The sequence below is a fragment of the Leopardus geoffroyi genome, chromosome A1 (genome assembly GCF_018350155.1).
Source record: "Leopardus geoffroyi isolate Oge1 chromosome A1, O.geoffroyi_Oge1_pat1.0, whole genome shotgun sequence".
In the NCBI taxonomy this organism is placed as follows: domain Eukaryota; kingdom Metazoa; phylum Chordata; class Mammalia; order Carnivora; family Felidae; genus Leopardus; species Leopardus geoffroyi.
In genome coordinates, this window is record NC_059326.1 from 6,755,726 (window position 1) to 6,767,995 (window position 12,270).

Genomic DNA, 12,270 nt, shown 5'->3' on the forward strand with positions numbered 1-12,270 from the left:
GTCATCAGATCCCGCTCTCAGGGAGAGGGGAGTGACAGGCGAGTGCTCCTTAAAATCGCAAGCGGCACTCCCAGCCCAGAGGACAGGAAAACAGCACCTAAAACAACGCCGTAAGCCATCAAATCCTCTCGTTCCAGTTCCCCGGCTTCATCACCTTGCTTCTACCCTATGCTTTTATCCTCCCACTGGGTGACAGCTCAGGACGGTTTCATCCACATTTACCAACCACGTATTTTTCCTGGACTGCGCTATACAGGGGTGCTACGTGAAAGGAGTCAATGTGCGGACAAATTCTGTATGAAAGATAAAAAGATAAATTTCTTCTATTCTGTGGGTCTTCTCAGAGTCCACAATATGAAGCATGAATAATCAACGAAGAGGAAATTTTACTATATAGCAAATTCATTTGATCACGGAATACTTATTTTAGGGCACCATTTCCAGAAATCGTTCTTTGACGTTGTTCCAAGATCGGCTGGTTGCAAAGAAGACACTGTCTTTACGTTAATACAAACACAGATTCCGAATGAAAGCCAAATCACGTGCATTTTTCTATTGTGGTAAAAACATATGAACTTTACCGTAATCTTCACCCCTTTTAAACAGAGAGTATGGCAGTGTTCCCTATAAGCACACAGTTGTGCCACAGATCTCCAGAACTGTGGAGAAAATTGCCAAAGTTTCATTTTGCAAACTCAAAGTCTACACCCGCTGAGTAACTCCTCTTCTTCCCTCCCCGCAGACCCTGACAAGCACCATTTTATTTTGTCTCTCAGAATGTCACTACTTTAGATTCCTCGTATCACTCGAATCCTACAGAATTTGCCTTTTTGTGACCGGCTTACTTCACTTAACATGATATGCTCAAGATTCATCTATGTTATATGTGACAAGATTTCCCTCCTTGTTAAGGCTGAATGATACCCCATTTTATGTTCATCCCACATTTTCTTTATCCGCTCGTCTGCAGATGGACATCTAAGCTGTTTCCTCCTGTTGGTTATTGTGAACGATGCAGCAATAAACACAGGAGTACACACATCTCTTCTGACACCGTTTTCAATCCTTTTGGATATATATCTAGAAGCAGGAACGCGAGATCATAAGGTAGTTCTATTTTCAGTATTTTGAGGAACCTCCACACTGTTTTCCATAGGAGCTATGCCAGTTTATATTCTCACCAACAGTGTACGAGGCTCCAGTTTCTCCACATCGTCGCCACACTTATTTTCTCACTTTCCAATAAAGGCCACCCTAACTGGTGTGAAAGGATACCTCACTGTAGTTCTGATTTGCCTTTTCCCGACGATTAGCTTTAGTTGAGTATCTTCTCATATGCTTGGCGGCCATTTGTTTATCTTCTCTGGAGAAATGTTTACTCAAGTTCTTTGCCTGGTTTTTGGTGCTGAGCAGTACAAGTTCTTGGTATATTTTGGGTTATTAACCTCTTGTCACATATTGGTTTTCAAATATTTTCTCCCATTCATGCCTTTTCACTCCATTTATCGTCTCCCTTTGTTACGCGTACGTTTTTAAGTTTGACAAAGTCCCATCTGTCTACCTTTGCCTTTGTTGCTTGTGCTTTTTGGTGTCATATTCAAGAAATCATGGCCACATTCCAGGTCATGAAGACTTTCCGCTATTCTAGGAGTTTTATAGTCTCAGGTCATATGTTTAGGTCTTTCATCCATTTTGAATGAAGTTTTGTACATGGATATCCAGTGGTCCCAAAACATCGGGTGAAGAGACTGTGTACTTTCCCTATTTTTGTATCGTGCGGCCTTGGCGCACTTGTAGATCACCTGACCATGCGAGTGAGGGTTTATTTCTGGGCTCTCTACTCTTTTGCATTGATCTATAGGTCTGTCTTTATCCCAGTCCATGCCGTTTTAATTCCTGTAGCTTTGTAATAGGTTTTGAAGTCAGGAAGTGTGAGGCCTCCAGCTTTGTTTTTCTTTAAAGATTGTTTTGGCTTTAAGAGTCCTTCAAGATTTCTCCTATGAATCTTGGGTGTTTTTTTCCCCCTATTTCATCAAAAACTGCTATGGAGTTATCAGAAGGGCTGACGCTAGATCCTAGTAGAAAATAGATAATTTCTGTATTGCTGTCTTTCCGTAAACTAACGTGCAACTTATCCTACAGAAATACTCTAAAAACTGTGTGAAAATGTGTCTGTTGGTGGGCATATACATACAAAATATGCATGTTCACCAAAGCAATGTAACAGTAAAAAAAAAAAAAAAAAAAAGGGAACAATCTAAGCTATTAGATTTAGCTGTGAACACAGTTCACAGATTATGGTATATTATGGTACGCCCATACAAAAAGTCTATGGAGCACCTCTTCAGAATGATGTAAAAATATACTGTCAGTGACATGCTTGTCATTTATTAAGTGAAAAAAGCTACCAAACTGCATATAAAAATTTGATTCCATTGCAAGAATTACCTGTGTGCATATAGACACCCTTCAAAAATCCAGGATACACAAAAATGTTAACAGCGCTTTCATAATGATTCTTAATTGACGTATACTTACCTATATTTTCTAATTTCTTTACAGAGCATATATATATATATATATATATATATATATATATATATATATATATATATTCCCCATGTATATAAACAAAAAACCTCATACTAAATGATATATTAAAATCTCATGGATGTCTACAGAACAAACAGCTTGAGTTTGTAAACCATCTTTAATTACTCACATACACGGCTATTTGTCATTCTGTACGAAGACCAGCCAGGCTCACAGATACGCCTTCCTCCATGTGGCCAAAGAAGTTCGCGAGTCGGATTCGCGAGTCGGATTCCTCTTAGCTACATTTAGTCCTTGACTCTGTCTTCCTTAACCAACAGTCTTAGACACCTTCTACACTTTCAGGATTAATCTGATACGTCCTCTCCCAAACTTTTGTGAGGTACCCACCCCAATCATCTTCACTAACAGAAGAGAACAATGAGTCATCTGCTTTGATTACCTGTGTCCACTACCTAAAACCCCTCCCTTCCTAATAAATGTATCTGTGTCCAAAATAAAAACAAAAAGATAATCATCTAAAAACCCAAGTTCTTCTTTTCATGAACATTTCAGTTCAACCGTCAGGTGGGGCCATACTAGGTAGACGGCTGTGCCGTCAGGGGAGAGGGGAAACCCAAGCAGAGCAAAGAGCATGTCTGTATGACATGTGTGCATGGTGGGGGTGGAGGGAGAAGACCGGTTACCTACAGGGTCACTGAACAATTAAATAAATACAGAAAGATAACGGGAGCCAATTTTTACTTTCAGAGAAGGAAACCACAAATATGAAAAAGGAGAAAACTAGAATGGACCCTATGGTATTGGCTGATATTGGGGATTTAATTGTGAATTCATGGTTTTTCAATACGGAAAGATCAACAGGCAAGATACATAGATACAGATGTGAAGTTGGGAATTTATGGTTTTTTAATACGGAAAGATCAACAGGCAAGATACACGGGTATAGATGTGAGCATATACCCCCACCCTCCAGCTCTGCTCACCCAGGGGGCTCGAGAACAGAAATATCCCGATAGTAGGGAGCACACCTCTATCAAAGTCTTGCTTTCTAAACATCATTCTCCTCCTCAAAGGAACCAGGTCTCTCTGGAGAAATGGCTGGACCAGAGTGGGGGCAAGGCAAGTACAAAATGAGAAAATGAGCCAGGAGTATCTTGTGGTGCCAGAAAGTAAAGAAACACTCAAGGATGAGGGGACATGTCATAAAGACACAGGCACCAGCTTGAAGGGGTTCCCGCTGGCCAAATCGGGGATCATTTGCACATAAAAAAAGTAAGAATGGCAAGGGATCATAACCCGCTGAAAAAAACAAACAAACAAAAAAAAACCCTGGAGTCCAAACTGAGATTTAGAAAATGAAAAATATTAGAAGTCTGATGAGGAATGGGTGTATTTACAATCTAAAAATAACCTCCACACAAAATACTTATGAATTATACATGAGCAAAAACATAGCGTAAGAGTGAAGAACTCTGGGAGACATCCCCGTGATCAGGTGCTCAAAGATAACAGCACCAGTAATGGGCTGTGCAGAAAAGGGTTAACCTAGCAGGCCTCAGACTGTCTTTACAAAGGTCTGCTTGTGGGGCCCCTGGGTGGCTCAGTTGGTTAAGTGTCCCACTCTGGCTCAAGTCATGATCTCGCGGTTTGGGGGTTCGAGCCTCGCGTCGGGCTCTGTGCTGACAGCTCAGAGCCTGGAGCCTGCTTCGGATTCTCTGTCTCCCTCTCTCTCTGCCCCTCTCCTGCTCACACTCTGTCACCCTCCTGTCTCTCAATAATAAATAAACACTTAAAAAAAACACTTCTTTTAGAAAGGTCTGCTTATAAGGGTGATCCTTGGTTAATATATGAGAATTTGGATTTGAGAAGTGTCCCTAAATGATAAGCATGTCTCAACACGCCTAAATTGTTTGAACAAACAATGTGGCTGATGCTCAACACCTGTTTTCCTTCTGAGAGTCTGGAATTTTGGTACATGCTGGGCAGAGGGCGCCTAGCCTTCGGTTTAAAACACTGGACACTGAGTCTATAACGAGCCTCCCTAGCAGAAAACACTTTTCCCACGTCACATTCAATGCTCCAGGAGTGAAGTACGCCCACGTGACTCCATGGGACTGGACTCCCGGAAGCTCACCTGGTTTTCTGCTTTGCTGACGTGCTTTGTCACCTTTCCCTGTAAGAAGTCTCAGCTGTGAGCATGACTACACACACGGAGTCCTGTGAGTCCTTCTAGTGAGTGTCAGGAGTGGTCTTAGGGACCCCCACACACCATGTGTCACTTAAGAGGATACAATGGGAAGAAGAGAGCTTCACTTCTGGGAGACTCCCACCCAGAATACATAACCTGAACCTAATCCTAAGAAAACACGAGATGACCCCAAAGAGGGTGGTCTATAAAATAACAAATCGGTAATCTTCAAAACTCTCAAGATTTTTAAAGTCAACAAGAGACTAACGAACTGTCCCAAATGTAGAGACTAAAGAGACACAAATACTGAATGTAACATATGTTTCTGGACTGGATCCTTTTTTCCATAAAGGACATTACCGGGACATCTGCGCTAATAAAATAAGGTCTACGAGAACAGTGGCGTGTCAGTGTGACTTTCCCCGTGTGGGTGAATACGGCCATGGGAAAACTTCCTTGTTGGTAGGAAATGGCCACTCAAGTGTCCAGGATCGTGGGACATCACACCAGGACCTTATTTTCAAACGATTTAGGGCAAAATAGCATTCTTGGTACGGTTCATACAGCTTTTCTTTGACTTTGAGATTGTTTCAAAGTAAGAAGTAAGGTAACGAGAATGATGACGACGACTCCATTCCCTGATACCGAATCCCAAAGAAGAGAAGGTACAACATCCTATGTGGGAAGAGCGGAAACTCGGGTACAGCTCCCCCTACCTCTCCCCACCAAGGAAAAAGCTACACAGGCAGCAAAGCCTCAAAGTCAAATATTTCAACCGTACTGGTTTAGGATTGTTAAACAAGTGTAGAAAGTGGCCTGAGGGTGGAGAGTGGAATACTGTTGATCTGGTAATAACTTAATGCGTCTTCATTACTCAACGATAACATTCAAAAGTTTTACTCAGTGTAAATTTTCACACATCCCTTTCAGCTAGAAAAGCCCATCGATAACATCCATTGCCAGAGAAATCACTAAAACAGTTTAAAAACTCTAAATTACCGTTTGTGTGCCTCCTGTTTGCTGCGACATTCTTCACAGTAATATTTGTATTCACTGCACAGAGTTTCTGTGTTGCTAAAACCCCTGTGTAAAATTCAAAATAAATTTATTTTGTCTATACCGGAAAACTGTGTGTTTGTTTCAAAATATTCTAAACCAAAGACATTCATTAAATTTCAACATAAATACATCTACAATTACCTTAAGCAGTGAGTGATCGATGTGTTTTGTTCCACGTCAACAGAAAGGTCTAAAAAATCTTCATCTTTGCTGCTTATCTGGAAAAACAGGGAATTACCTTTGATTTTTTAAAATATCAGTAAATCACTGCTCTGAAATGATAGAATTAAATTCATTCTATTAGTAGTAGGTATACGAAGAATTCTTTTTCCCCCCAAATTCACAAGAAATCTCCTTGATCTGGATTATCCAACAGGACACTGAGTAAACGACTCTCATCATATGGACAGGTTAAACAGCAAAGTACATCTGGGACCGATTCCCTTACTGGCAGAGGCTAGGATGTCAAATCCCATCACTTTCCCGAATCTTGGTATTATTGTCAAGCACGAAACAAACTGCCCATATACACTGACACTTAAAACACACACACGCACGCACACACAGGCCAAGACGGAATGAGGATGCTTGGCAAGGGCCTGACGCCCGTGTTGTTTTATCATTCAAGGAAATAATTATAGCCTAAAATGCCAAATCACAATCTTCACCGATGACCTTTTCTAATCCTTCCCTAAAAAAACCTAACGTAAGGTTCTGTTTGAATTACGGCTGAATCATCTGATAAAAAAAATTAGTGCTTATTGGTTTGAACAGGATTAGGGTGGAACTGCAGACGTCGCTTTTCCTAGCTCTTTCCTTCGACGACTCTCTGCCCGGGGTGAGCGTACAACAGAGCTCTGGCGGAGCCTCGCACCCACCACGGCCGTACCCCCGGGGGGTAAGTGCTCTCCTGCTTCAACGCCGCACCTGTTTCAGAGGCTCGGCATCAGTAACTCGAGATACAGCGTGTAGCTGTACGGATTTAGAGCCGCATCTACTATGTCCTTATGCCAACAGGAGTACGTTTTTACCGTGTGCACAAGGTACAGTGACACCGTGAGATAAGTGATCTGGGTCACGAAAGATTCAGTGAACAAGAAAGAATAAGGAAGATGGCACAGAGAGAGGAAAGGGAACGTGAGGTGCTTAAGGAAAAAGAATCAGCTCCGTTTTGGAGGAAGGATGGCGTGGCAGAGATAGGCTAACACGCGGCTTTACGTGCAGGCCAAAAAGGAGTGAAGATTGAAGAGCCTGGTGTTTGTCAAAACGAGGTCTGCAGGTGCTCAGGCGCTGCCTCGGCGGTCTTCGTTTTACATTTCCATCTTTATGATATAGGAGGCTCTGGATCATCTGGATATATCTGAGTTACTATGTTTGGGATCACAAGCGTGCTGGTACCAGGCAATCACCGAGTGGGGCACTATTTAACTTGCAAAAGTGTTTGCAAACACGTCTGCTTGTTGTCGGACTCCCATGCTCTAATGTCAGGTCACACCCAGGATGTGGGACACCCAGAGAAGCAGTCTAAGCTGGAGACGTGGGTGGGGAGTCATCAGCACAGGCGGTAACGAAAACGGACCGTGACCCTCCCGATGCGGAGGGAGAAGCCGCCCAAAGGGAAAGCCTGGAGGACACCCACATTTAAAGACTAAACAGAAGAAAAGGAATGAGGCCAAGAAGAAACCATCAGAAGACAGAGCTGTTACAGGGACCCAGCCTCCTAACCGACTGGGGTATTAACAACCGCGTTACCAACACCTGCCACACAAACACTGCCTCCTCCAAGAAGCCCACTCCTACGTGGAGAGGTCAGGTCTCCTTGTTCTCTGACTCGCGCGGGCTCTTGTGCTTACCTGAACCGTAACGTACTGGACTGGAACTGTCTGCCTGGTACCGGTCTGTACTCCTCTACGAGCAGCTGCAGATCAGGATCTCTAGGTCTTCCTCACCTTCTGCCAACCTCTACCCATCTTCTACCTGGCCCGGCTGGCACTTAAATATTTATGCAAAACTAAAGAAATGATACATAGTCACTCTTCAGAAATCCTCAATTTCATCCCTCTAGCTGAGTTTGATAAAGGCCATGGGGTCCTGATGACCATTTACTGAATCTGCAAGATAATGACTGGGATTCTGAGGAAATATTCTCAATCCATACCTTTAATTCTTGGGAAACTATCTGCAAACACAGACTGCAGGCCACAGGAGGACCTAGCAGAGAATGCGGGGAAGGATCACTAGCCATCCGTTGCGAATGAAATAAATGTTTGAGCAAACATGGATGGGTGACCTCACTTTGTCCTTCAAGAACATCTAATCCTCATCCCCCATCGTCCCCAGTCTACAAAATAAGCTTCCAAGGCCTGGCGCCACAGCATCCCAGAGACCTCCACAGGGTCCCAAATCCACTCTGCCGGCTTCACCAGAACTACATTTCCCAACATGCTAAGCAAAGGTAACTATCTTCTGTCTCCTTGAAGGGGACGAAGTATACAGGTCTTCGAACACAGACCAAGTTTCATCACACCAAACACCAACCAACTGCCAAATTCTCTGATTCCACCCACTCTTCCAACTGAAACACCGCTCAGTGTACTTCCTAAAGCTTGGAATTCAGCTACAACAGAATTTTTCTTTATAAGATGTCTCTATAAAACTCATGTTAAAACCAGTGGAGTTGCTCAGCTCGAATAAAGGTGAGTCCTGAGACCAATTCCTGCCATCAAACACTGCCCAGTCAAGCTCTTACTGCAATGGCTACAACAACGAACAGTAGTCCTTATTCTAACCCAAAAACACCCACACAGGATGTTAATGCGTTCGAGCATTCAGTTAAACCTCTTTCGCTTGATGTGAAAGAGGTTCACCAATAAAAATGGATTCACAAAAGAGAATTTTATTTATTACAACTGTGTCCTTTCATTAACTAAAATTACACTGTTGACAATGATCACCCTGCAGAGCTCTGGTTATAGTTGAAAAGATGAACGCATAATCAACAGTCAACAGTCACTCATCTTTATTGGTTAGGGTTCCACTGAAAGAGCCTATCTTTTTATTCATGGTTGAATCAAAAGGATCACTATTTGCTTTAAGAGAAAGAAACCGCACTACCGTTTACATTAGCACCAAAAACAAAACAAAAGACAAAAGAACAACAACAAAAAACCCCCACACTTAGGTATGTAAAGCTAACAAAGTATGTACAAGATCAACACGAGGACAACGACAAGATGACTTCTTCCCTAAGAAAGAAAGATGCAAATAAATGTATAGTCCACGTAAATGGACAGTAAAGACTCAACATTGTCAAGAACTCAGTTCTGCCCAACTTGATCAACAGAGTCAACAGAATCCATTCAAAATCACAGCACATTATTTTATGGATAATAAACCAGTTTCTAAATCTTTTATGATTCTACAGTTTACAGGGAGACACAAGACGCCCAGAGAAGACAAAGCAATAATCATCACAAGTGGGAGGCAACCTAGACGTCCTTCAGTATGTAAGTGGATAGACTGTGATACGTCCACACGATGAAACAGAATTCCGTGGTAAAAAGAAACGGGCTGCCAGGCTACAAAAAGACATGGAGACACCTTAGGTACATATTGCTAAGAGAAAGGAGAAACCTGAAAAGGCCTCACTCATATCTCCGATTCCAACTGTACATGTCACCCTGCAAAAGTCAAAACTATGGAGGCAGTAAAATGACCAATGGTTGCCAGGGATTTGGGGAGGAAGGAGGGATGAATCTGTGAAGCACAGAGGATTTTTAGGGCACTGAAACTACTCTGTATCATATTGTAGTCAAAGACACGGGTCATTGTACGTATGTCAAAATAAACAGAACCACAGAACAGACGGTACCGAGAGTGAACTAAAATATGGACTACAGAATTAGTTGATAATGTACCCATCAATTACTGGCCCATCAACTGCAACCAATGCACCTCAGTAGTGCAAGATGTTAGTAACGGGGGGAAGTGGAGGAGAGGAGGTATTTGGGAACTCTCTGTACTTTCCACTCAAGTCTTCTGAAGTCTATTAATTAAAAAAAAAGAATACAGTTCCTTATTAGCCTCCGCCGGTGTAAGTTTATCTGATCTAGTCAACCAGGGAACTATGTTATTCTTCCCAACATCCATAAAACATCTGATCTTTTCTCGCCGTGGACTCTCTTTTCCCCTGGACGATGCTCCTCTCCTCTTAAAACTAGTAGTACGACCATCATACAGAAGGCTGAGTCAGGCAAAAATCCTCAGTGGATGCTGGATTGTAGGGGAGATTTTGATGAAGAACAAGGTATTTGTGTCTCCCCACGGACTGCCCACTAGTTACAAGGGCATAAAGGCCGGTCATCACCAAGCGGAGAAACTGAACAACAATTTGAACGGGAGATCAAAGTTAATTTCCCCATCAAGAGGCAGGTGGGTACTGTGTGCCCAGACAGGATGCCCTGAGAAGGACACAACACTAACTGACCACTCCAGCCAAGAACGCACCTGCATCTAATTAGAAGGAAGCATCAGGCAAACTTGGTAAGAGCAATGTTCAACTGTTTTTAAAAAGGAGGCACATCTTCTTTTAAAATGTAAAACAAATGTCATAAAAGACCAAAAACACTATGGGAATGTTCCAGATGAAAGGCGGCTAGAGAAAACATGACAACTATATGAAATGCACACCGTTCGAGCAAACTCTTAACCAGATTCGGTTGCAGGGGAAGAAATGCCGTGAAAGACACTGTTGGCTCAACTGGCAAAACTGAGTAATGGATGCCTGATTAAACAAGAGTCTGATCTTTCATTCCTCAAGTGAGAAATGAGGTAACAAGGTAACGATATAACAAAAGGACTGAGTTAGCTGACCCCATGTGGAATCCATTTTTTGGGCTTCCTCCCTACTGCTCGTCTTTACAAAGTATCCAGCAAGCGGGTGCCTTTCCCGCGGAGTATAACAAATACGCTTTAGTTTTTATTCCAACAAGACACATAACTGTAGGGAAAGGAAAAAGACGCATGTGCCTCCCTGACCTGTAAATTTCTTGTGGGCTTGCCTGACACACAGACATAGAATTTCCAGAACCCGGCTCTCTGGCCTCTTCTACTGAAACAGAATCAAACACGGTTGATCCTTGAACAATGCAGAGGGGGGTCAGGGGCACCGAACTCCCCAACCCACACCTCCGCTGCGGTTGAAAATCTGGGCGTAACTTTTGACTCCTCAAAAAGCTAACTGCTAACAGCCGGCTGTTGACCAGAAAAGCCTTACCGATAACGTAAACACTTGATTAACACACACTTTGTATATGTATCGTGATATCAGTAAAGTAAGCTAGAGAAAAGAAAACGTTACGAAGAAAATACATTTACAGTACTGTATCCAAAAAAAAAAAAAAAAAATTCAACAAACAGGTGGACCCAGGAAGTTCGACCTCCTATTGTTCAAGGGTCAACTGTGGTCCAAAACTGCAGGAAGTTACTTTTTCTGTCGTTGCGGGTATTCACTGTTAATAAGCAACATTATGGAAAAAGTGTAGACAGATCCCTTTCAAGTGACAGGTACATCTTTAATCTTCGTTTATCCTACACCTAAGAAATTCCAGCCTCGCGTTCCACTCTCTCACTCATCCTCCAAAGAACTTTCGGTAAAAAGGAAGTAAATTTGCTCCCTCTAAAATTTTACGATATACTTACGGTTTCACAAGTAAGACATCTGGTTTCATTTGTTAATGTTCCCTGAAAAATCTCATGGACCCACGTTGGGTCTGGTGGGCTGCTGTTATTTTCGCTGTCGATATTACCATTAGGTAAACGGCCATTTTGCTTTTCCTGCTTTCTCTCTTCTTGTAAGATATCAGCAATTGTATTTAGTAGGTAATTTAAGAATTCATGGGCATCTTGTTGCATGTAGTTGTCAAAAAGTTCTAAAACCAAAAATACATTAGGGCATTATTTCAGAATTAGTAACTTCATTAAAACTAGATTTAAAACGAGAATCTCGCGGTCTATCAGAACCAAGCACGAACGTCTGGCATTGTCGGTCATATACAAGAAACAGACGATCTTTCACAGACGGAAATAGGACTAAATTTGGAGAAAAGACAGGTGAGATGAGAACTTTCCTTTTAGAGAAACGGTACTAACCGATCCATGAGAAAAGGGCAAAACCCGCCTTGTACGTTTATGTAACACATGGAAGGGACCAGAAACCGCTGTATTATTCCATGAATATTACGACGTGGCAAGCTGTAAAACCGACACTGGACAACCTTTTGCCAACGGGAAGCCAAATGCTTAAGAACCACACAGAAAGTGTGCTGCAATTCTGAATCACCGGGCTGTGCATCCTCGGGATTCAGTCGGGGGGGGGGCTGGGACCCGGGACTTTTCAAAGGTCCTCCAGGCGAGTCTGAGCTGCAGTCAGGTCCAGGAAACAGTGGTGTCACCAATGACCTATTCGA

At 42.6% G+C, this 12,270-nt stretch overlaps 1 protein-coding gene across 3 annotated transcripts in view; it reads right to left on the reverse strand.

Annotated features, from left to right (window-relative positions):
• Positions 1–12,270, reverse strand: part of USP12 (ubiquitin specific peptidase 12) — a 104,841-nt gene that overhangs the window by 13,933 nt on the left and 78,638 nt on the right. For all 3 annotated transcript variants that reach the window (XM_045462686.1, XM_045462769.1, XM_045462849.1), the window contains 3 exons: positions 11,504–11,733; positions 5,945–6,021; positions 5,744–5,827 (listed from right to left, as the gene is read on the reverse strand). In XM_045462686.1, coding sequence (XP_045318642.1) covers positions 5,744–5,827; positions 5,945–6,021; positions 11,504–11,733 — 391 coding nt within the window. The remainder of the gene's footprint in view (positions 1–5,743; positions 5,828–5,944; positions 6,022–11,503; positions 11,734–12,270) is intronic.